Here is a 27,041-nt window from a genome sequence, read left to right as displayed (position 1 = left end):
AGGGATGCACTTGACTCATTAGAGAGAGTGTGCCTCGCAGAAAGTCTCTACAGCATTTTTCTCACAATCAGTTCACAGATGAGTACCACTGATGGCTGCCCTTTAGAGACAAAAAAGGACAGTCACTCCACCATGTTTCGTAAAGAACAGTGAAGTGCTGACACAGCAGCAAACCAGGAGAAAAAGAATTGGAGCAATATGATAAAAGGGGCAGAGCAGCCCCAGGGAATTCCCTAGCATAGAGACAACACAGGCCTGCATATGCCAGAAGAGAGGCATATTAGAGAGACAAGCTGGGTGAAGTACTATCTTTTATTGGACCAACTTCTGTTGGTGAGAGAGACAACCGTTGGAACTACACAGAGCTCCTCCTCAGGTCTGGGAAACATAGTCAAGAGTATCACAGCTAAATACAAGAATGAACAGATGGTTTAGTATAAGTAGTCAGAATATGTGCTAAGGGACCATTTAAAGTGAAGTGGCTCATTAAAACCCCTGTAGTCATAGGACCAAAAAAGGGGTTAGTGCATTTACAGACTGTTGTAATAAGCCATAAATCCAGTGTTTTTATTAAGACCATAATTTTTAGGGTCTAGCTCACACGCTCATATTTTGAAAGTGTTGTGCAGGTTTCCTTTAAGGATGAGGACTGAGAGGTCAGATATAGAGTGATGGTTTTATGAAAAGTGTTCACCCCACACGTCATGTGGTGTTTTTACCTTTTATCATTTTCCTGTTGAGTTCATTTGAGAGAACAGTGATTGGTTTCACCCACATAACTGGTGTTGGGGAATTTAGTGCATTGGATGAGGTACACCACACGTTGTGATAAGCACGTGTAGGACCCATGAATCTTGAAAGGTGTGTTGTGGGGGGTGTTGATCATTGTAGCAGTGGAGATATGTCTGCAGGTTTTGCATCCATTTTGGGTAGGGTCTGGTGCTGCTTTGAGTTGATATGTCTTGACCTGCAGGGAGCTTGCTTCTGATGATGAGCTTGGAGAGGCCGGGGGAAGGGGGTGTTTGAAGCCGAAAGAGTGGATGCAGGAAAGACTTTTCAGGATGGGGTCCCCACTGATTATATGGGTTGTAGTTATTTGATGACACTGTATGGGTCCCAAAGGGGGGTGGTAGGTGAAAACTAGGGGTATAAAGGCATGTCAGGAACAAGCAGGAATGACTAGAGTACTGCTATAAGTTAGAGGCAGTTGCTAAGACTGTGCTAAATTAAAGCAGGCTCTGAGCACTGCAATGACATTCAGAGCAACCTAGAGTATGGAAGGCATAAAAGTGGCTTGAAGCTATCTTTGTCCCCCCATCTCAGTGCTGCACCTTTACCCTACTGACACTAGTACGCAGTGCCATCTTGATTATATGCTGAATTTTAGGCTCCAATTTGAACTATAATGCAATGCTCATTCCATTTGTGGTTTTACCCTTCTGAGCAGCAACTAAGAATCAACTTAGTTTTGTCTATATAAATCTGTTTTCATATAGTTAACTGCACACGCCTGGTTGTGAATCTGCAAGGTCTGACAACGCTGGTTCTGCTGCTGGTTGTACAAACCTTAGATCCTATCCCTTGAGCAAGGGTTACATCCCTGCCCTGACAAAAGAATTATGTAGTGGAGATGGGGCAATAGAGAAATTGTGGATTTTTTCAGTAAGTTTTCACCCTTTGTGAGTTTTTTGTTTTGTTTTTGCAGAAGAGTGTGAAGTGGGCCTAGATCTTATGTTGTGTATCCATTTATCTTACTGCTGGAAACAAACCACCATTCTTTTATTGATGTGAACAACTGACATTAATTTTCAATGTTTGAGATGCTATATTAAATTTATCACCTGCATAAAAGGAAATTTTGTTTAAGATATTCCCTATTTTTCTCTTTTACACTCCTCCCCCGTCCCCATACTGTTTGATATGGCTACGAGTGGCTCTGCTGAAATGGTGAACAGAAGTAGGAAAGAGGCCAACTCTCGCAGGTACCTCTTACATATAAGGAATTTTGAGCAATAACTCCAGCGACATCTAGTACAATGAAAAAATACAGCCGAATGAAAAAGGTGCATTTATACAGGATTTGTTGAGATTATTTCTTCTTCAGTACACTAAAAAAATTCAACGGCATGCCTACATCCTGTGGCACCTATGTAATGCAGGGAGATAAACAGCAACGCCTCTTAGAGAACTGTGCAGACTCTTGAAAATACATACACAAATATACATACATAAGCATACACAGCTGGGAACAGCATTTACAAAAATAAGACTGTTAATAGGTTCATTTCTTCAAAGCTGTTTTTTTTTTTTAAAGGCTCACTGCCACATCATACCCTTTCATTCACTCATTTTGCACACTAACATGCTGGAACTTTTTCCCCATGTAACACAGCTCCACAAATCCATCTGTTTTAATTTTGGGTTTATTTGTTAAATTTGCAAAATAGAAAATCTCCAATCTTCATAAGTCAGTCTGGTGCCTAAGGAAATTGAGGGCCCAGTCCAACAAACCCTTGAGGGCAATGAGATTTCCATTGCAGGACCTATTTGTTCAGATGCTGGTACATTATAGGTTTAATTCCATTATTTTATATATACACACATCCTGGACGTGTCTTAAAACTCCAGGGCCTGATTCTGCCCTAAATTATACCATTGTAAATAAGGAGGAACTCCACTAAAATCAGTGTGTGGTTAAACTGGTTTTATACCAGCATAAGGGAGAACAGAATGACATCTCCATTCTTCTAGAAATTAACTTTATTATTTTAAACAATACTCCCCCTAGGGTGTGGGTTCAATCAACATGTACGCACACAGTGCATAATCAGGCACAAGACACACTGTGGCTCAGCACACACAAGCTGTGTATTTATCGACTGACAACACACATCCTGGAGCAAGTTGCTGCTTACAAATCAGCTCATGGCTTGAAACCTGCTCTAATTATCAGTGTTTCCCCACATCAAAATGCTAAACAAGGACATTGTGTCTCTGGACAGTGGCCAAGAGAAAGGGATCTAGAAAAAAGTGTAATGCTAGCAAATCTGAGCTGCAACACAGATTACATTGACAATGCACAGTACAGGGCTCTCAGCAGGCATTTTAGGCTAAGAATGATAGAGGACTTTTAAAAAACAAAAAACTAAAAAGAAAAGACATTTTTGTAACACTTAGTTTCCCTTAGTGGCTGGTATTGAGTTGATGGCAAGGGAGGCCAAGTTAGATACCGAGATTAATTAAGGACAGTATCCATAAATGCTGAAAACAATATCCTCTTTGCTTTATGACAAAACACAAAGCTGTTGGGAGGTACACATCCTGCTTTGCTAATCACCCAGAAGAAACAGTGATCAGTGGGTGAAGCGTGAAGGCAATATATATCCATGTTAAATCCCTTCTCCCACCCACAAGTAACTAGAGAATAGACAGATAAGTAGATAAGATAGATGCATGTGTGTTTTTACTGTTATCGTGGCAAGAATATCCTTATTATTGCAAGTTAAACATTTAGGTGCCAAGTATTTACTTCTAAGAGCCATCCACATACCAGGCAAATGTCACAGACAAACAGGAATTCCACCAGGGATTCAGGGCAGGACACAGCTATGGCTGCTGTTGTAGCTCAGAGTCTTGTTTTCAAAGTTGGGTACCCAAAGGTAGGCATTTAATTCTATAGTTAGGCACCTAACTGAACAGCTGATTTTCTGAGGTAACAAGTGCCTTCAACTCTCATTGGTTTTTGTGGGAGTTGTGTGTGTGCCCAACATCTCTGAAAATGAGGCAACGTTTAATCAGGTGCCTGCTTCTAGGTACTCACCCATGAAGATTAGGCCTCTGACTTACTTTATATAACTAACATTTTAGTTAATAGAAACAAATCATATTTGAGGGAAGAGTTTTTAAATGTCAAAAACAGAAGTTTTATTCAAATCCTACTCGTGATAATCCCTTCTCAGTACCTGATGTTTTAGCCATTGCCGGGTTTGAGCACATGGGGTCCAGATGTGCCGATATTACACGGACAGTCCCGATATTGGGGGCTTTTTCTTATATATGCGCCTATTACCCCCCACCTTCTGTCCCAATTTTTCACACTTTCTATCTGGTCACCCTAAATGGCAGGAAGCTGAGTGTATACAAGCAGAGTAAATCCTAGAGCAGCTCTAGCTTTCTGCCTGTGTTTAGCGCTGTGGAAGTCTTGAATATTTATAATGCTGGTGGCAGAATAGGGCAGTTGTGATGCTCCCCTGGAATGAACAACATTTACTGAATCTCTCTGCCAAGCAAGACTGAGTAATGCCCATAGGAAGAACATAGAAACTAAACACCCTCCTCAGTGATGTGAACATATCCATGTCTAAACCTCTCCTACACCGCCTAAACCCCACCCATCAAAACCTTTAGCTTCTGCAACATAATTAGGTGTTAATAGAGCACAAAGTAAACTGAAAATTTAGGGGGGCAAGAGTAAAATAAAGTGAACATAATAGCAATATATATAAGCACAGAGGACGCTACTGATTCTATTATTCATTTTCAAATTTAATGAAATAAAACCCTAAACTTTCATTTGGTTTAATACTTCCCCCACTCTGCTGTAGAATTTCTTGTCTCCCAACCTGGAGCACTGTTTTAAGACATTAAAAAGGTCGTAGAACAGTTTTTAAATTCAGGGCTAGAGAAAAGCTGACAGATGCGGAGGAGCAAGTGGTTCGGACATCCCTTATAGGAGGATCTATTAATAGAGGATCTCTATGTCCTTCCTAGTGAGGACAAGAGGATGGAAAATGATAAAATACAGGCAGGGTCTGATCAGAAACAGTCAAATAAAAAAAGAGTTCCATTCAATTACATTGTGTAATGGCAGACAGCTAAAAAGAGACAAGTTTTTAAAGTGCTTATATACCAATGCTAGAAATCTAATAATAAAATGAGTGAACTAGAGTGCCTCGTATTAAATAAAGATATTGATATAATAGGTATCACAAAAACTTGGTGGTACAAGGATAATCACTGGGACACAGTAATACCAGGGTACAAAATATATCGGAAGGATAGAACAGGTCATGCTGGTGGGGGAGTGGCATTATATGTGAAAGAAAGCATAGAATCAAATGAAGTAAAAATCGTAAATGAATCAGACTGTACCATAAAATCTCTATGGATAGTAATTCCATGCTCTAATAATAAGAATATAATGGTAGGGATATATTACTGACCAGGATGGTGATAGTGACTGTGAAATGCTCAGAGAGATTAGAGAGGCTATTAAAATAAAAAATTCAATAATATATAAATAAAAACTCAAAATAATAATGGGAGAGTTCAATTATCCTCATATGACTGGGTACATCACCTCAGGATGGGATGCAGAGATAAGAAGTTTGATACCTTAAATGACTGCTTCTTGGAGCAGCTGGTTCTGGAACCCACCAGCGGAGAGAGAATTCTTGATTTAGTCCTAAGTAGAGCACAGGATCTGGTCCAAGAGGTGAATATAGCTGGACCATTTGGTAATAGTGACCATAATATAATTAAATTTAATATCTCTGTGGCAGGAAAAACACCACGGCAGCCCAACATTATAGCATTTCATTTCAGAAAGGGGAACTACACAAAAGTGAGGAGGTTAGTTAAACAGAAATTAAAGGGTACAGTGCCAAAAGTGAAATCTCTGCAAGCTGCATGGAAACTTTTTAAAGACACCATAATAGAGGCTCGGTTTAAATGTATATCCCAAATTAGAAAACATAGTAAGAGAACCAAAAAAGAGCCCCCGTGGCTAAACAACAAAGTAAAAGAAGCAGTGAGAGGCAAAAAGGCATCCCTTAAAAAGTGGAAGTTAAATCCTCATGAGAAAAATAGAAAGGAGCATAAACATTGGCAAATGAAGTGTAAAAATATAATTAGGAAGGCCAAAAAAAGAATTTGAGGAACAGTTAGCCAGAGACTCAGAAAGTAATAGCAAAATTTTTTTAAGTACATCAGAAGCAGGAAGCCTGCTAACCAACCAGTTCGGCCACTGAACGATTGAGATGCTAAAGAAGCACTCAAAGACAATAAAGTCATAGCGGAGAAACTAAATGAATTATTTGCATCGGTCTTCATGGCTGAGGATGTGAGGAAGATTTCCAAACTGAGCTATTCTTTTTAGGTGACAGAACTGAGGAACTGTCCCAGATTGAGGTATCATTAGAGGAAGTTTTGAAACAAATTGATAAATTAAACAGCAATAAGTCACCAGGACCAAATGGTATTTACCCAGGAGTTCTGAAGGAACTCAAATGTGAAATTGCAGAACTACTAACTGTAGTCTATAACCTATCATTTAAATCATCTTCTGTACCAGATGACTGGAGGATAGCTAATGTGATGCCAATTTTTAAAAAGGGCTCCAAAGTGATCCCGGCCTATAAGCCTGATTTCAGCACCGGACAAACTGGTTGAAACTATAATAAAGAGAAATATTCTCAGACATACAGATCAACATAATTTGTCGAGGAAGAGTCAACATGGTTTCAGTAAAGGGAAATCATGCCTCACCAATCTACTAGAATTCTTTGAGGGGGTCAACAAGCATGTGGACCAAGGGGAACCAGTGCATATAGTGTACTTAGATTTTCAGAAAGCCTTTGACAAGGTTCCTCAGCAAAGGCTCTTACACAAAGAAAGCTGCCACGGGATAAGAGGGAAAGTGCTCTCATGAATTGGTAACTGGTTAAAAGACAGGAAACAAAGGGTAGGTATAAATGGTCAGTTTTCAGAATGGAGAGCGGTAAATAGTGGTGTCCCCCAGGGGTCTGTTCTGGGACCAGTCCTATTCAACATAGTCAAATGATCTGGAAAAAGGGGTAAACAGGGAGGTGGCAAAATTTGCAGACGATACAAAATTACTAAAGATAGCTAAAACCCAGGCAAACTGCAAATTGCTACAAAAGAATCTCTCAAAACTGGGTGACTGGCCAACAAAATGGCAGATGATATTTAATGTTGATAAATGCAAAGTAATGCACATTGGAAAACATAATCCCAACTATACATAAAATGATGGGGTCTAAAATAGCTGTTACCACTCAAGAAAGAGATCTTGGAGTCATTGTGTAGAACACAGGATAGTTCTCTGAAAAGATCCACTCAATGTGCAGCGGCAGTCAAAAAAGCAAAAAGAATGCTGGGAATAATTAAGAAAGGGATAGATAAGACAGAGATAGATGATGAGAGATTAAAAAGACTGGAACTTTTCAGCTTGGAAAAGAGATGGCTAAGGGGAGATATGATTAAGGTCTATAAAATCATGATTGGTGTAGAGAAAGTAGATAAGTGTTGTTTACTACTTCTCATAACACAAGAACTAGGGGCCACCAAAGGAAATTAATATTTTAAAACAAATAAAAGGAAGTATTACTTCACACAACAGACAGTCAACCTGTGTAACTCTTGCCAGAGGATGCTGTGAAGACCATAACAGGGTTCAAAAAAGAACTAGATAAATTCCTGGAGGGTAGGTCCACCAGTGGCTATTAGCCAGGATGGGCAGGGATGGTGTCCCTAGCCTCTGTTTGCCAGAAGCTGGGAATGAGCGACAGGGGATGGATCACTTGATGGTTACTTGTTCTGTTCATTCCCTCTGGGGCACCTGGCACTGGTCACTGTCAGAAGGCAGGATACTGAGCTAGATGGACCTTTGGTCTGGCACAGTAAGGCTACTCTTATGTAGATTAAAAAGGGCCTTGCGACAGAATTTAGATTTACTTTGCCTTACAGTGTGTGGGGCCTTGATATAAAGGCAGTTCCTGTGAAACATCTGGTGAAAGCAGGACAGAACTAGTTATGAGTCCATATTTTAAACCTGAGCACTGACAGTGAGGCAGCTAACCCTGCAGCACCTGAAAGTCTTAAGTGCCACACATTAGCACCTAAGTTTGAATACTGGTTTCGGTGCTAAACGCAAAAAATAAACTAAACCACTGCCTGCTTCTAGCCAACAAATAAAACATACTGAGTTCAGATTTCCCAGCAGAAATGGTTTAAAATCATGCCTGACTTACACCAAGCAGCATAGATAGTTTAAGAGACCAACATCAAAGCACTTCCAGTATGGTTAGATCAGCTTTTTGAATGCAGGTATAACAAACTATGTTACCTTCCCATTTAGGAATACACCTCTACCTCGATATAACACTGTCCTCGGGAGCCAAAAAAATCTTACTGGCACTTCAGATTCTTAAAACTTGGGTCGCATTCTCTAGCTATTTTTAGAAATCTCACATTGGTACCTTCTTTGCATTTTGTCAAATCTTCTGTGAAAGTGGTCTTAAAACGAACATGTGCTGGGTCATCATCTGAGAGTGCTATAACATGAAATATATGGCAGAATGCAGGCATAAAAGAACAGGAGACAAAGAATTCTCCCCCAAGGAGTTCAGTTACAAATTTAATAAATGTTTTATTTCTTTTAATAAGTATCATCAGCATGGAAGCATGTCCTCTGGAATGGTGGCCAAAGCATGAAGGGGCATACAAATGTTTAGTATATCTGGCACATAAATACCTTGCAATGTCGGCTACAAAAGTGCCATGCGAATGCCTGTTCTCAATTTCAAGTGAAAATGTAAATAAGAAGCAGGCAGGAGTATCTCCTGTAAATGTAAACAAACTTATTTGTTCAGCGATTGGCTGAACAAGAAGTAGTAGGACTGAGTGGACTTGTGAGCTCTAAAGTTTTACACAGTTATGCAACAAAAAAAAAAAAATCTACATTTATAAGTTACACTTTCATGATAAAAAGATTGCACTACAGTACTTCAGTACTTGTATGACGCGAATTGAAAAATACTATTTCTTTTATCATTTTTACAGTGCAAATATTTGTAATAAAAATATAAAGTGAGCACTGTACACTTCGTATTCTGTGTCGTAATAGAAATCAATATATTTGAAAATGTAGAAAAATGTCCAAATACATTTAATAAATTTCAATTGGTATTCTATTGTTTAACAGTGAGATCAATCACAATTATTTTTTTTTAGTTAATCGCGTGAGTTAACTGCGTTTAATTGACAGCACTAAAAAAAAAAAAAAAAAAAGATGTTGAAATTAATCCCTTGCACTCCTGTGTATGATATAGTTGTCATGGTTTGGTCTTTTAGAGACTCAAACAAAACCCAAACAAACTAACCAAAAAAAAAAAACAAAACACCAAAAGTTGCCCTTCTTGTGAATGTCAGTGTTTTGCAACAAGAAAACGATGCTTTACCTGGATCAAAAGCATTTAAAGGACTGACCCAATTTAAACTGCTATGAAGAGAGAACATTATGCTTTTCACTAGCATTGTTTATTATCTGCTAGGTTAAATGTTCACATTTAGCACTATTTCTGGAACCTGAACTGCATATTTCACAACACAGCAGGCCCAATTCTGCTCTCCGATAGGCATACATAACTCTCATTGAATTCCCTGAAACCGAGAGCAGATTTGGATAACCAGTCTGCAGCAAGCTAAACCACCATATCTGCTTCAGGGGAAAAAAAACAGATTAAAAATTAATTGACCCCAAAAGAATTTTGTGCAATAAATTTAAGACACAGATTTTTATGCACAAGTCCCAGCCAATGAGAACAAAAAAGGGTAATATTTCACAAGCTGTAACAGGAACATATATACACTATACCATGCTTAGTTAAGTAGAGAGCTTAATTTGGGAAGAAGGCCATCCTTCCATCGCCTTTCTATACCCCCCAAAAATTTGAAGATAAAGCCTCACTGTTCCGAAAATGATTATTACTCATTCAATATGTTGAGGCCCCAATTCAATCCAGAATGGCAAAGACATTAAATTGAAGGGTGAAACTTAAGTTGAACCCTTTGGATACAAACTGAAAACACACTGTAAGAAAAGGCATTGAGGAATTCCATGTTTATTGTCCATCACGGATTCTGTACTCAGTATACAAATTAAAAAAAAAAATAAAATAAAATAGTTTTTCTAGTTGTCAGCCCTGAAAACTCAACCTGGGTCCTAGATTTCTCATGCCATTGTCACTAATAAGGATTTGAAGGCCAAATTAGACCTTTTGTTACACTTGTGAACCCTCATAGTCTTCAAATTATGCCCCGCATGACACTTGGGTAAACCCATTGCTCTTTGTAGGTTTCCAAAGCTGTAACTGACTGGGATTATTAATAAACAGTTCTGTTGATGATGCACAAGACTAGACTAGACTCCAGATTTTTAGGGCCCGGATTCACAAAGGGACTTAGGCATTATTACATGGAACTTTCAGGCGTGTAGAAAAATCACAGGAACAACAGTATGATCCACAAAGCCGAGTCAGGCGCCCAGGCTCCCTATACAATGAATGGAGAGAGAGAGACGGGCACCTTAGGATGCAACCAAAAAGTCAGTGCACAAGGCTGGGAGCTGCCTAAGCTAGTCAATGGGCGATGCTGACAGCCAGGGTGTTGCGAAGCCATGCCTCTCTCAGAGGCTAGAACTTAAGTCAGGGCTGCAGGGAGGCGCCTATCTCTGGTTAGTGTTCTACTAACAGGAACCTGACACCTGCAGGCTTACGTGCTGAATATAGGTGCCAACTCCATGGGTGCTCCGGGGCTGGAGCACCCACGAGGAAAAATGGGTGGGTGCTCAGCACCTACCGGCAGCTCCCCGCCCAGCTCACCTCCGCCTCTGCTCCGCCTCCTCCCCTGAGCATGCCACGTGCCCGCTTTTTCCACTTAGCTCCCAGAGCTCACACCGTGAAACAGATGTTTTGCGTGGCTGGAAGGAAGGGCAGGGAATGCAGTATGCTCAGGGAAGAGGCGGGGCCGGGAGGGGGTGGAGTTGGGGCGGGGACTTTGGGGAAGGGGTTGTAATGGGGGCAGGGCAGGGGCAGGGAAATGGTGGAGTCAGGGCGAGCACCCACCGGCGGCAGAGAAAGTTGGCGCCAAGGTGCCAAAGACATTTCTTTCAGGACGGAAAGAGTTAGATGCCTGCGTTCCTCCACACGAAATGTCAGAGGAGGAGGGGGATGCCCACCTTATAACTTTTAGAGACTCAGTTCCCCTCTTTGCTGATGGGCAAGAAAGAATTTGAACAAGGGTCTCCCACACCTCTCAAAAGCAGGGCTGTAACCACTGGGTGATGGGATATTCTGATGTAGGCTTCTCTCTGTGTCTCCTGTTGAACTTGTTCCACTGTGGATAAATAATGAAAGAATGATTGGGCAGGGAATCCTGGGTCTCCCACCTCCCAGGTGGGTGCCATAACCACTGGGCTACAGAGTCATTCCCCCTTCAGCTCTCTTTGGCCCAGTGACTGTAGATAAAAACAGTCACTGGGCCAAAAAGAGACGTCGCCCACATCCCATGAAATGTTCTAACCACTGGACTACAAGTTTTAAAGTGAGCACCGCCACTTCCTCCTCCAGCCAGATTCTGGATGGGACCCAATCCAGTAGGCAGCCTTTGAGCACGTCTACCCCCATTCATGAATTGCTCTGGGGCTTAGGCGGCAGAGAGGCACCCGGTCGCCTAAAGCAAGGCAGCAGTGCTCATGCCCAGATGCAGGAACATAGGCACCGAGTGAACTTGTATTTCCCCTAAAGTGTAAGCACTGAGTGAGTTTAAATACCTAGAGATGGCAAACTTTGCACATGATACAAAATTACTCAAGACAGTTAACTCCAAAGCTGACTGTGAAGAGTTACAAAGGGATCTCGCTAAACTATGTGATTAGTGACAAAACGGCAGATGAAATTCATTGTTGATAAATGCAAAGTAATGTACACTGGAAAAAAACTTATCAACTATACATACAAAATTACTGGGTCTTCATTAGCTGTTACCACTCAAGAAAGAGCTCTTGGAGCCTTCATGGTTAGCCACTTGAAAACATCCACTCAATGTGCACGGGCACTCAAAAAAGCTAACAGAATGTTAGAAACCATTAGGAAAGGGATAGATAATAAGACAGAAAATAACATAAGGCCAGTATATAAATCCATGGGATCCCCATGCCTTGAATATTATGTGCAATTCTGGATGCCCCATGTCAAAAGATATATATTATATTAGAACTGGAAAATGTACAGAGAAGGATACAGCTTTTACATAAAAAGAGATTAACAAGATTGGAACTGTTCATCATAGAAAAGGCGATGACTGAGAGATAAAATCATGAATGGTGTGGAGAAAGTGAGTAGGGAAACATTTTTTTATCCCTTCACATAACACAAAAACTAGGGGTCACCTGACAAAATTAACAGGCAGTAGGTTTAAAAACAAACATAAGGAGGTACTTCTTCACACAGCACAGTGTCAACCCACGGAACCTGTTACCATGGAGATGATGTGAAGGCCAAAAGTATAACTGGGTTCAAAAAAGAGTTAGATACGTTCATGGAGGATAGGTCCATCAATGACTATTGGCCAAAATGATCAGGCATGCAAACTCATGTTCTGGGTGTCCCTGAATCTCCAACTGCCAAAAGCATATGGCATTGGTCACTATGAGAAGACAGGTTACTGGGCTAGATGGACCACTGATCTGACCCAGTATGGCCATTCTTATGTTCTTAATTTTACACATTCATGGCTGGATTAAGGCTATCTGAAAACTCAGCTTTAACTACAGTTTAACTTTAGGACCTGCAGTATGTAATTACAATTAATATTGCTAATTGAATGCAATTAGAAGCTATATCTTCAAGTTTCAACGTGAAAATAAGCAAACTGCAGAGAGAAAATGCCACAGTGGCAAGTACTATTAACGTGCATGTGAAAAGACGCATTGCAGAACTCAAAGTGAGAAACTGAAATGCGATTATATATTATATTAAAAAAAAAAAAATCACTCCTTTCCTGCACCTGCATCCAGTGCTAATGCCTCCCCCACACTGTGCTGCTTAAACGTGCTCAGGACTAGAGCAGAGGGAGAAAAAGGAAACTACATGCTGAGATAATAAAAGAGAAATGGGGGGGAAGTGGATACCCAGTAAAGATAGATTGGTAGTGACAGAGCAGGGAAGGGTACTAAGAGATTGAATAGAAGATCAAGGACGAGGAGGATGAAAAAACAACAAAGTAAAAACATGGTGACAGGAACTTTAATAAAGAAATTGTGATTAAGTTTCTTCATCCTATTTTGGGATAGGACAGGAAGAAAATTTCAGCATTACAAATATCACCCTTCCCTTTAGATGCAATACAGTAGAGTCTGTCAACCACCCTTCACACAGTATGAAGCATGTATCAAATCTGTGTGCATAATTTCATGAGCCATATTTGTCACCTATTCTATATTACTATAGTTTGTTTGCATATATTGTCTTCAGCTCTAGTAACTGCCTTAGGATGCATGGCCTCGAGAGAGAGAGAAAGAGAGAGAGACAGGGAAAAAAAAAAAAAAAAAAAAAGAGTCCAGACCCTAAAATTGTGCACACACATTTTGTATGTGTAGCTGTTACTATAGTTATGAAGAGACTATTTAAAATTCTGGGCCTAAAGGGTTTTGTGAACTTCTTTAATTAATAAATAATAGTTTTTCAAAGTGTTGCCGACACTTCCAGTCCTGATTTCCAGCCCTGAACATAATCCTCTGGATGGAACCTGTTGTCTCTATAAGGAAGCTGAGTTAATGGGGAATTTGTTTGCAATGAGTTTACATACAGTGGGAGTTGCAAGACTAAATCCTTCCTCTGCGACACACAAAAGTTTACTTTAAACGTTGCTTAAAGTAAAGTAATTCTGCATTTCAGACTCCTCCCCTAGCCCCTAATCCATGCAGCTTAATCATGATAACTCAAATTTCTATTGTATTTATAACTCTTAAGGTATGCTAGCAAACAACTAGGGAAATTAACTTTTAATAACATCATTAATATGAAAGTTATACTTCTATAAGTACAGTATTCATCAGCTAGAAGTTTGATGTTCTGAATGAATCATCTATTCTAACACCATATCCCTATCTATACATGCACGTCCAAACATCTACGATGCTTTTTCTAGATAATTACACTTTCTTTTCATGACTTACCTATGTTTTTCTAGTTCGTTGTGTGATGACCTATTAAAAATAGAAAAAAAATATTTTAGAATGATGAGTACTGGATTTTGGAATAGCTAAAAATGTCACCTATATGGCTTTTAAAAAACATGTTAAAAGCCTGCAATTTAAAACATATTATAAACAAAACTGAAGCCTAGACTTCACATGGATTTTAATGCAATATATGTTTTAAATCAGTTGCTTTTAACATAGCTTTTGGAAGTCTTCAAGGTGTCTTTTAGTTGTTTCCCTAGAATATCTAACTACAGCATTTGCACAGGTAAATCTTTTTGCACAGACAGACTAAAATTTGTACAGAAAAGTTTATTAAAGGGTCTTCAGGCACTAAGCACAAATCTGCCTCTTAATTTGACCCAAGTGGTAAGAGAAACAAACTATACAACATTTTTCCTTTTCTCCGTGGCTGAAAAAAGATCAAAAACAAACAAAAAACAGTTGCAAGATCCAACTGGTAAAAGATAAGAACTGTAAGAATGAGAGGGAGGAAATCCCAAAAGAAGAGACTCAAAACTTAGTTTCTGGGAGACCCTGAAGGAAGCGGGGGAGGGAGAGAGATCGACCACCATTTAACAGCTGTGGTATTTGTGAATATCAGTCTTAATGCAGAAAAGATGCATCTTTTCTTTTGCTAAACCTATATATGGATCAGAAACCTAGAACTTTAAAAAAAAAATAAAAATGTCGAAGAAATTAGGACTGTTTTCCTATTGTAGAAAAATTGAACCTACTACTGAAAACTCTTTAAAAAAACAGATTCAGACAGAAACAATTATATTTATACAACTGAAATTAAAAACATTTCTCAGATGAAATTGTCACTGTTACAAAACCAGTCATTTCCTGGACCAGTAGTTCTAGTTCTCTCAGAATGGAAACAGATTTTTATTATTCCAGTATGTGAAGATCATGAATATGAAGGCAGCATCTTTTATGGCGTAACACATTACAGCATCAAGATCCATGCAGGCCGATTTTGTTGAATCAGTTTTCCAACAGTACGTTAGAAACCCAACCAGCTTCTGTGCACTATGTGCTGACAGAGGTTGCTTTGTTCATGTCTTAGGTGTGAAGAGCACAGTCCATTCTAAGACATGTGTAGTTATCAGGTGCAGCACAGGGCCATTGATCGTTCCCTACAGAAGCATGTAGCTGGCTCTTAAGCAAACCGCCCACATAGATGTTGCAGCATATTTGAAATTTCTTATTGATGTGAACCCTGCAACCAATAAACCCATCTGGCTGCACAGGGAAAAGAAAGCGAGGATCACGTAATCACTAGGGCCCTACCAAATTCATGGCCATGAAAAACGCGTCATGGACTGTGAAATCTGGTCTCACCCCATGAAATCTTTTGTTTTGTATGCTTTACCGTATACTATACAGATTTCACAGGGGAGACAACCGTTTCTCAAATTCGGGCTACTCACCCAAAAGAGAATTGCGGGGGTGGGGAGTGTCGCAAGTTGCGTGGTCGGAACCTGGCAGTTGTTGGCCAGACACCCAGCTCTAAAGATGGCGCCCCGCCAGCAGCAGTGCAGAAGTAAGGGTGGCAATCCCATCCCATCCTTACGTCTGTGCTGCTGCTGGACATGACTCTGCCTTCAGAGCTGGGCTCCAAGACATCAGCCGCTGCTCTCCAGCTGCCCAGCTCTGAAGGCAGCGCCACCGCCAGCAGCAGAGCAGAAGTAAGGGTAGTAATACTGCAACTCCCCCTACAATAGCCTTGCAACCCCCTCCCCCCCCCCACAACTCTTTTTTGGGTCAGGAACCCTACAATTACAACACCAGGACATTTCAGATTTAAATAGCTGAAATCATGGATTTTTTTAAAATCCTACAACCATGAAATTGACCAAAATGGACCATGAATTTGGTAGTAATCACTGATGATTAGACCCTAGAGTGTTTTTTTCCAGGTCCAAGTCTACCCACTATGGCCCTGATCCTGCAAACATTTATGCACTGACTTAAATGGGACTACTCAGGTAAGGGTCGGAACACGTGTAAACTTTTGAAGGATCAGGGTCTCTGAGCCCAATCCAGGCTTCCGTGGAAACCTCCCCATTGATTTTAGTGAGAGTTGAACAGGTCATGTATGAGTTGGTATCTGTTTAAAAAACATTTTTTCTTTATATTTTAAATCTTAAACTAAATGCACCTTATCAGAAATAGAGCAACACAATGGGAATACATATACACATTATTTCCTGCTCAAAATAATCATATGAAAACCATTTAAACATAATCAGAGCAACAGTGGTAGGCCAAAAATGTGATCTGCCTTTTTATCAGTTTATCACATAAGATCATATAGTCATGTTACATACACAGACCCCCAAAATAAAGACAGAATTCCTTTATTCTCTAAGCTTGTTCACCTTCTAGCTGCTGGTTTCTCACTGCAAGCATTTTCACTGAGTCTGCTTCCTTATCACGGGCAATTAACAGATTTTTTCAGTTCCTGCTTTGGGGCCTTATTAGTAAAAGACAACCCCCTACCCCCACCCCCTGAGCCCAATTCTTCCAGGTTTTTTATGTCAGGATCTTGATTATAGTTCACTCACTGTAACTGATTTTTAACCCTTAAACTCTCCAATATCAAAATTAATTTTCGACAAGCGTGTGGGTTCTGATCCAATAATCCAATTAACCTGTGGTAATGTCCATCCCAGCACGACTACGCCATTGTGACTGGGGTCCTAATGGGGAGCCAGCTGTAGTCACTCAATTAGGGTGAACTGCAAAGAATGGGGCAGACAATCCCCCATAAAGCTGGTGGACATTCCAATATTTAGATTTTCCAAGCCAGCATAAAACAGCTTCTTTATTACCTTACTGGTTACTCAGAAGTCCAAACAACACAGTTCCCTTAAAGTGATTCAGCCTCAAGCCTCCATCCAGGTATCTAAGTTAAGTATGATGATTTCTGAAAATCTTATTTCATCATATAAAAGAAAAGGTTCTTCCAATCCCAAAGGATCAGCCACATACCCAGGTCCAATTACAACTTAGATCTTACCGAAAATACACGCTACAGCCAATTCTTACTAACAAAACTAAAATATATTAAAAAACAAAAGAGAGAATATGGTTAAAAGATCAATATACATACAGACATGCGTTCAATTCATTGGAGGTTCAGATTCACAGCATAGATGGTGAGCTTTGTAGTTGAAAAGAGTTCTTTAAGAAATAGTTAACAGGTTATAGTCCAATATCTAAATATAATATTCAGGGTGTACCAGCATAACCGAGACCTCAGTCTTGAGACTCAAACTTCCCCTGATGAAACCTAAGCAGATCTGAGAGAACAGAATCAGGACCCAAAGATCTTTTATACAATTTCATATCTTTTGACAAATTGGAGTTCCAAAGATAATTAGCATGACTTTGAAGGAGGTCTACCACTGGTACTTAGCATAAGGCAATTTGCTTGTTTCTCCACCATTCACAGTACATATCAAAGAGAGATGAATACTGAGATTTCCCGTTTACACAATTCATTTACATGCTAGGATGTTCTTTTGACCTCTGAATTATCAGAATACATCATAGACAGGGACTGTTGATTACACTGTGGATCCTACTCATACAGATGTAAATACACAAAAACACAAATATTATTTTTCCACGTCTTTTGAGGGTTAGTTATTTTGCAGGATGTTTAACCCTTTCTAGCCATGAGACTGGTGTGGAAGTGAGCAAATAGAGCTTCTGAATACACCTTAAAGACCTGCAGCACCCCTGGCTGGAAGTAGTAATAACAGCCAAATACCTGGTTTCTACTTTCAGCACCCCCACTGTAAAAATTGTTATAGCACCCCTGCTAGTGCTTTAGGCCTTGAAGAAATCTGAGATCTGACACACAACCTGCCAGTTTCCCAGCTGTAAAAAGGGAGTTATTAATAGTTCTACAATACCTACTTCCCCACACAATGAGGGCTCATCAGGAAAGGTTGTACCGTTCTTTGAGAGGATAAAGCCCTCTCTAAGTAATTACTATTTTTCACTCCTTCAGTTCTGTGAAGCACAGAGCACTGCCCCAAGGAGAACCAATATTTCTGCCATCTCTCATCCCGTATCCTCTGCTTTCCACAGATCCCAGAGGGCAGACGGGAAGAAATCTAAGGGCAGATTTACACACATACTTGCACCAAAATAACTAGAGTGATCTTAAACCACACCTTTTGTTATTTCAGCACAAAACTGGGTGTGGACCAGCCATTAAGAAGAGGAGGAATAGAAGGGATTGTGTAGGGGAATGTTTGCCACAAACATTTCCTATGGAGAAAGAAGAGAGTCCAGATCCACAGAAACTCTGGCTACTTTGTGCCACTAGCTGCAAAGCAACTGTTGCAAATAGTAATGGCTACTAGCTAGATGAGGCAGCATTAGCATTCATTATCTAGCACCAAGTAGTTAAATGGTGATTAACCAGGTATGAAATTCTAAATTCTTTTAAAATGAAAATCATCAAATAATGATTAAGGGGCATGTTTTCTTCTATAGTAGGAGTCAGGGATGGCAACACCTAAAGAGTCTCTAGCCAAGTAATTCTAGATTATGGCATTTATATGCTCTAATTGCAATATTTTACAAACCAGCAGAGTTTCTTAATAGTGAAGACAAAAGCTTTTTCCCCCTCTACATCTTTATTCCTTTTTTTTTTTTTTTTAGTACCCCTAGGAAGTTATCTTTCAGATATCATGTTAGTGCACTGTTAACACTACATGTTAAGATGCTCAGATGTAAAGAAATATCAAAATTAAGGTTAAAAGGCTAAGGCCCTCCCTACCAGCTGACGCTGGCTCTGCAGGTGGTGAGCTGAGACTTCAGCATAATGTTCTGCAGTTTGACTGCTTTACCGTTAACTCATCTTCCTCTCCCCTTCCCCCACCCATCTGTCTCATCTTCCTCTTCTGTCACGTCATAACCTAGTCTGTGCACTCCAGGCACTACTGCAGTTCAAACACTGCGAGCCATAGATAAGCTACAGACTGCCACCATTATTTTAAGCCCCATGTCTATTAGAGCAGCATCCGAGAAAGTGTGCTTAAAATGATGGTGAGTGACACCTAGCAATACAGGTGTATTGTCAGCACTGAAAATATGGTATATTAGAAATATTAGCCCAGGCCAAAACACAAGAACAAAGAGAGTGGTAAGTTCCACAAGATGCTATCTACATATATCCACATTGGAGGAAAAACACAAATAAATGTGCCAATGTATTATTTAAGAAACAGCAAGTGATCATCTCATAAGAGTCTGCAATGTAACAGACATGCAGAGATAAGGTTGCATTTTCAACTTGAAGGTCTCAATGGGCTTTACTAGAGCTCGGTGCCAGCACACCAATCTGCTGCTGGGCTGTATGCTGCAGGATCAGTGCCTAACTTTGGAATTACCTGAATTTGAGAGGTTAGAGCACACAACCTCGCTCAGTTCTGCATTTATTCGAAACCCCTCCCTTTTTCTTTAACTGACCACATAGTATCTCTTAAAAATGTTTCTCTTTTAGTTCCGCCTCAAAGCAGAATTTTGCCAGTATTCTGGATGCGGGCTGGGATTCTGCGAACAGATATATTGGTGCAGACCCTTATGCAGAGCCTTGACTCTAGTGAGGTTCAAGAGTTTGTATGATAAATCTGTGCGTAAAAGCAAGGCCTGACATTGCTTCTGATTTGGTGACTTTCTTAAAAATAAATAAATAAATAAAATAAAAAACCACACACACACAAAGACTGCTACTGTCATACATACTATACTTCCTCATTGGTGATAATGTATTCTATTAGAGTAACAGCAGCATTCGTTTTTTTAATGTATTCTCTAAGATCATTTTCCTTCACACCTATTTTTCCTGGGGGAAAAAACAACAAGAAGGACACACTGAATTCAGAGAGAGCAAAACAGATTGTTGTGTTTCCACAGTCTAGATTTTATGGTATTTTATTCTCAGTCTTTCATTTTAAAAATGAAGGAAAATAGGCCCTGGTCCCTAAGCTGCTTCCTCTGCCTGTAGAGGTCCATCTGCATTGAGCTGGGCAAATAACTGAATTGTCAGTTCTGACAGTTCAGGTGGGAGGGCAGGAAATCAAAACAAGCTCTCAGTTCAGGCTGAACCAAATCCAAAATTTTTCAGAATTTTCAGTGAATCAAAAAAGTTAGAAAAATGTTGGTTTGGGTTGAACTAAACGTTTTGGGTATTTTTAATAAAAGCAAAGGAAATGAAGGGCTCGATTCACAGTTACAGGTGAGGGAAGTGGTGCTCTACTGATAATCTTTAGCCCAGTGGTTAGAGCACCTCCTCAGAATGTGGGAAACTCAGGTTCAAATCCCCGCTCTGTCTGATTCAGAGCATGGACTTGAACCGGGTCTTCCCCATCCCAGATGAGTGCCCTACCACACAGGCTATTCTGGGGTGGGTGTCTCAGCCTCTCCTGCTGAAGCTGTGACACTTTATATGGAATACTTTAATAGTCTTTGGGCCAGAGACAGAATGACTTGATAGCCCAGTAGTTAGGATTCAAGTCCCTGCTCCAGAGTAAAGATTCAGACCTGGGGCTCCCACATCCCAGGTGAGTGCCCTAAGCATTAGGCTAATGGTTATAAGAGGGACACATTTACTGGTTTTGGTGTGTGAATCTAGCCTGGGGGAAAAAAAAATCAAAATGAGACATTTCAGAAATGACAAAATGGTTCCTTTTGACATTTCTGGAGTTTTTTCTTTTTTCCACTGCAACAGAAACAATTCACCAAAGTCAACACAAATTCACAAAATGTTTCGGTTGACCCAAATCTGCATTTTTTGGCTAAGAAAGTTTCGGCTGAACAATTTCACACACGTCTACTCTGCAAAGAGCAGCTTGCCAGATAGAGGCCAGAGACTGGTTTGCAGTGACAGACATGCAATGTTAACGAAAGAATAGAGACATCAAACAATGTTTTCATTTGAAACATCATCCCGTTTGGACCCACCACCTTCTTTTGTACATGTATCCTCTTCACTCGGGCAAAGTACATTGTACCCAACTCTATTTATTGACATAAAAACATTATCAAATATTGATTAGTTTCAACAGATGCAGTAGGGATATTTATAAACATAAGTTTTGCTTTCATTTTCCCTCCTTTTTATCAGCTCCTAAATTAACAGACTAAGCAGGCTACTTCACAGGACTTCCATTTCCTGCTCTGCCAATAAATTTAACTGTGACCCAACAGACAGGCATTGAGCACTAAGATTTTACTCTGCGTATTAATTTACTTCTGATCTTTTCATGGGCACAGAACACAGATTGGGCCTGATTGTCTGCTGCTTTGTGCAGTCTTTCATACTTGTGTAATGGTACAATGGGCATTTTACACCCACTATTCACAGTGATAAGAGACTGCACAAAGTACAAGGCAATGGAGAATCAGGCCTGTCTAGTTGTTACATGTACTGGCGGTGTGATATGGGCCACTGTCCACAAGGGGGTCAGTTCAGGCTACTGGTTTTGCCCCTTATATAAACATAAAAATATATAGGCTTATCTCTCTTAAGTCAGCATCACAAACAGGAAACGAAACAAAACAAGAAAGCTCCAATTATCTGAAAGCTACTGTGAATTCCTATTAACAAATCACTTTCTGCAACCAAGTAATCTTCTGAACTTCACTGACTTTCTGCTTCTGTGAAATATTCCCTCTGAACAAATTGCAGACATCTGTAATACATCCATTTCATTACACCCACTGTATTCGATGGAAAGACATTTGAAAGTTTAACATTTTACAGCCTCCGAGACACAACTCTACTAAATCTGACTTTTTTTCTAGACTGATTTTATTTCAACTGCATATTAGCAAGAATTTTTACGAGCTCCACTATATTGCTTTTAGGAACTAAACAGTTATTATTCTATCAAGAGGAGACATTTGCTGCTCTGCAACCAAATACTGTCTAGTTATCACCATTACAAGAAGAGCTGACCTGGGTTTACCTTCCCTCCCCCAGAATAATCAATTACAAATGTGTGCCTCTCTCAAATCATCCATTCAGATTGGAAAACAAAAATCCAATTTCATCTATTAAGGGATTTTCGTCATAATCATCTGAGGGGAACACTTCCAAATCTCAGGAGAGAACGCTATATAAACAAAAGTTTTACATTAAAAAAACCTTTCAAATCTGCTTTGTGTAAAGTGGGAGCGCGCACACACACACACACATATATATACAGCCTCATCCAAGGGCAAGAAACTGCACATCATAAAAGGAAATTTATAGATCAATTCATCATAAATACATTTAATATATATTATACAAAGATGGGGCAAAAATGGCATCAAGCAGCATTTTCTACCACCTTCAGAGTAACATGAAAATATTTTCTCTATCAACATCAAATTAAAAATTGCCAAGTAACATTTAAAAAAAATCAGCAAACAAAAAATGTAAAAAATTATCAACTCTTTCAATGGATTGTCTAATTATAGTTGTCTGGTAACAGCCACAGCTACGGCTGAAGAAACACTTTCCCCCATATGCACGTGTCCCCCCAGCTGCCTGTAACTTTTTGGGGGTGTAGGGAGAGGAAATTTTTCATACTTGTTCTCAGTCCAAAGGCTAATTTATTTTTTTAAGTTTGGTACAATTATGTGCCCCATTTTTGAATTATCCATGCACGAAACAGATGCTTTTCAGGCTTTAAAAACAATTGTTCATGTGCTTTTATTTGTGTTCAAATGACACATGCAAAGGTTAGTTTTCAAACCTGCTGAGACTTCTGGAAAAAACAGAATTTAGACATAATATTCTGCAATATTGCACTAGGCAGTTCCCTCTCCCCCCTCCTGCCCATCCCTAGGATCCTCTGAACTCTGGCCAGTTGTCCACTCCTCTTAATCCCTGAATTGCTTATAAAGATTTGATCGCATGATCAAACTGAACATTACATTCACATTCTATGCACTTTGAGGCTGTGACCCAACATCCAAATAACTATTAAATTAGCTCCCAATCAGGGGTGCTGGAACAATTTTATAGTGGGAGTGCTGCGAGTCATTGAACCAAACTATAAAGCCTGCATATTATAGAAATCACTTCAATCCAGGGGGTGCAGCAGACCCCTAGCACCCTTTGTTCCAGCACCTGTGCTCCCAATACGAATATGAGCAGCAGTGCAATTTGAATTCGGGATCATAAGCTCATAGGCTGAGATGCCTGCTTTTACCCATTACTTAAATTTGAAACAAAACTGCATGTTGTAGGCAAGCACAATGCAGGACTGCCCACACAGCTCTGCCAATGTGCCTTATCACAAGATCCTGCTATTTCCAGCCAGAGGTCTGTGTTATAGAGAGATTGTCAGGTGTGCCCAGCAGCAGGTGGTTGTTGTTGTTTTCCTTAGGAGGTGGACAAATATCCATGGTGAACTAAACATGAAAACTGAATTTGTGGCCCTACTTCTCCAGAAGTGTTTCCCTACCCCAGTGTGAATGAGCCCTTGCTTGTCTATAAACAATAAAGCTGGCAGGAAAATAATAAAAAGATCATTATGCATTTTTTTAAAAAGCATGTGTGTGTGCACGGCAAGAATCAGAAAAAAATTGTGAGAAATATCTGACAGACAATGGTATTGTGTGCTCTGGCTTTGATAAATAATGCTACCAAACTTATAACAAAAAAAAAAAATCTTTCAATTCCGCTGAAATAGGTAGATTACATATCTTCTGCTAAAAATTCCTAAAAGCAGCTTACAGTTCAAACAAATGACTGTTTTGCTGTGGACAGTGAGAAACCCAAGAAAGGAAATGATGGAATAACGCTTCCACAAGTAATATGGATTTCCGTGTCTTGCATACAAGAAATAAGGATCAGAACAAGTCCTAAGAATTCTCTTTAAATTAACTGCCTTTGTACAATATGGTTATTTCATGGAAAAATTCACAGAGATGCATGATTTACAGAGATGAAAACTGTCTCCGAATCTAGGTACCCTTGTGATTCCTGATCACTCCCCTATAAAATGAACTGATCTTTTATCTTCGTACACCAATTTAACTATGATCCCCTCCTCCCGAATTTATATCCCCAGAAGTATCAGCACTGTTTGAAGTAAGGGACGGGGAGGGAAGGATTTACACCCCCTATTCCCTCACTTGTGTTCAAGCGCATTGCCCTGCAGGGGTTACCACAAACATAGCTCATTGTGATCTTGTATTTTTCTAAGGGAGATGCTTGATTTTTGTTTAGTTAATATTTTCAAAAATTTAATATCCACGACTGATCTGTTTTCTGCTTTCCCATTTCACCAGTATAAATCCAGAGTAATCCCATTGACTGCACTGGGGTTGTGCAAGATTTACGCTGGAGTAATTGAGATCAAAGAACTGGCCTCATCAGACTAACTTTCCTCTCATTTGGAAAATAAGTCATGGGCAAGTTTTGTTCATTTTAGGCTATTCCGCAGGGCTCATCATAAACAATTTTTTTAAAAGAGTCATTTTGTAAAGAGCAAAGCACCAACATTTTGGAGAAGGAGGGAACCATCGAGGTATATTTGTGTCTCGGTGTGTGTAAGAACGTAAAATGCAAGAAAAGAAGGAATTGCTACGTAAAGAGGAGGCGCTGTCTCTTTAAGACACCCTTCTGCACGTAGACAGTGCACTCTGAGCACTGCCTGGTCAGCCAAACAAAGCTGCAGGGAGCCTGCGCAGAAAACCTTGAGTTAAGGGGGATCATAGAACAGGTAGTGGCTGCAAGAAAAAACAAAAACAAACAAACAAAAAGGCAGCTGATAATAATAATGTAACCATGCATTGCAATTCACTGCATGCAGAGGGACTCGCTCGTGCAGGCGATGCACAGACCAAAGCAAAGGTGCAGCAGACTCTCCGGAAAGGTCAAGTTCACTCGAAAGATTTTAAAGTACATACATAAATCCAAGTTCAATATGAGATACATTTTCCCTCCTTTCCCCATCTCCCCTCCCCTCATTAAGATCCCGGCGTTACACTGCAACTGGCGGCTGCATTTGATCTCACAGCAATAAAAAGATTGCAAATAAGGACTGGGAGGGAATTAGTGTCATGCAAAGGAAGTCAGGATTTTGATTATTATTTTAAAAATACATAGGAAATCAAAGCGCCCACAGCCATTAACAACCCAGGGGAAGAAGCGTGAGTGCAGATGGTTTAGAAAGGCAGTGAGTGCTAAGGCGATGGTGTACGCGTGGCAGTGTTTATATGAGAGATCAAAACAGAGCCAAGCCCATACAGGGGAAAAATGGCGACTACTGGGAACTAAGACACGGGATTAGTTATTATTTTTATACATCTATACGCTGCACATAAAGCTAGACATAGAGAAAAAGTTGCCAATTCACTGTGGAAAAAGACGGTACATCCATTACCTGTTATTCTGGGATTTTCTGGCCAGCGTGCCTGCCTTTGTTTTCTTTCTGGAATAGTCACTATCGAAGGGTAACACTGATGCATAGCCATGTTCTGCTTCTAGGGACAAAGTCAGCATTAGTGGCAATATATTTTTCCATGCATTTTTTCCTCCTTTGCAGGAACGCTAGGGTAAAAAACAAAAAATTTTGGTTGATTTGTTTGGATTTTATTCCGGAATTTTTAAAAGAAAGACAACAAAACAAAAAGTGCCAAAATAGGAGGATCATCCGAGTAAATAGTAAAAATAATAATAATAATAATAATTGGCTGGATCATGCACATCTTGAAACCTTGTGACAAGGGCGAAGGGAAAACGGCAATACAATTACAAACGGCAACACGAACAACAATGTAACCTATACCGAATGCTGCAACATACATACAATCCAAACAGACTCGAGCCAGGGCTCGTTTGTTTAAAGATTTTGCAAGAAAATAGCATTTGTCCCTCACCTCCCCCCGTCTCTGCAATGCATCTGACAAAAACATGTTTAAATCCCATGGCACCTTTGCAGGTGAAGGAAATATGGACTCAGAGAAAAGGGCGTCCGAATACCCACGCAACAAAGAGACTGAAATGTTTAGAAGCGCCTGCTAGTCATTTCTCTGAATACCTCTGTCTCTTCTTTCCAAATACTCAGCTGCTTCCAGAAGAATTAACAGAGAGTTCAGCTCCATTTTTATGTGTGCTCTTGGAGTTACCCCCAAACTCTGTGTCTGCCTTTCAAACAGCTGAGGAAAGCAATGAGCATTAAAACTGCACTGAGTTCACAGGCTGGGGACTTCCAAGTCCCCTATATAAACCACCTCTCTCAACCTACATTTGACACACAGGCATCGCCAATCATGGACAGCATTTCTAGGTAGAGGCGGGATTAAGTCCTAAAGTAGAGCCAATCAGTGCAGACAAGCGCCCTCTGGTTAGGAGACAGAATGTTGACAGATCTAAATCTTCTCCCTGATAGGTCAGCCAGTACAGTAACAATTTAGAAGCCGAAGCTTAGCAACAGCACGTGGTGGCCCAGCCCCCAGTCTCACTGAGTGGCCGGCTTTATGCATTTTAAGCAGTCAGCGGCTGCTGATTGGAGATGAGGATACTATGCAAATAGACAGGGGGAAACTAGCCAATAGTTTTGGAGAGGTGTGTCTTGTCGCAAGCAAGTGAAAGGGGAGGGGCTCAGGCAAGTGAAGGAGGAGGGGCCCATCCACCTATGGTGCTGGTGGAATTATTGTGTTGCTGTGAGGAAGAGAAGTCTGGGCTGCAGCTCAGTTAGGGACTGGAGATAAATGCTAGGCTGTTAGAATAGCAGCCGTAGGGTCCTATCTCTCCTTCCCTAGCTGCAGTGAGACGCATGAGCTCTGAAACTGCTAAATAAAACAAATGCATCCACCATTCAGGGATTGTTCTATAGAGACTACCATTCTTTGTCATGCAAGGCAAAGTACCTCAACTATATAGTATAGATATATAGCACCACCAAAAGCAGCTGCCTCTGGATGGTAGGGCTGCAGCAAGTAAAGCAAA

General features: G+C 40.1%; 1 protein-coding gene across 5 annotated transcripts in view; it reads right to left on the bottom strand.

Moving 5' to 3' along the window:
- MXD4 (MAX dimerization protein 4) overlaps nt 1-26,343 on the bottom strand; it is a 50,080-nt gene extending 23,737 nt beyond the window's left edge. The window contains exons 1-3 of one of the 5 annotated variants that reach the window (XM_032781083.2): nt 26,131-26,343; nt 25,474-25,573; nt 14,039-14,068 (exon numbers count right to left, since the gene is read on the bottom strand). In XM_032781083.2, the coding sequence (XP_032636974.1) occupies nt 14,039-14,068; nt 25,474-25,573; nt 26,131-26,194 (194 nt within the window). In that variant the 5' untranslated portion in view covers nt 26,195-26,343. Of the gene's footprint in view, nt 1-14,038; nt 14,069-25,473; nt 25,641-26,130 lie in introns of all 5 variants that reach the window. The other 4 variants (XM_032781086.2, XM_032781084.2, XM_075066634.1 and 1 more) reach the window with 4 other exon arrangements.
- Between the last annotated feature and the right edge of the window lie 698 nt (nt 26,344-27,041).

The sequence above is a fragment of the Chelonoidis abingdonii genome, chromosome 5 (genome assembly GCF_003597395.2).
Source record: "Chelonoidis abingdonii isolate Lonesome George chromosome 5, CheloAbing_2.0, whole genome shotgun sequence".
Classification (NCBI taxonomy): Eukaryota; Metazoa; Chordata; order Testudines; family Testudinidae; genus Chelonoidis; species Chelonoidis abingdonii.
The sequence above is the reverse complement of the archived record's forward strand: the minus strand, read 5'-3'. Positions and strand labels throughout refer to the sequence as shown.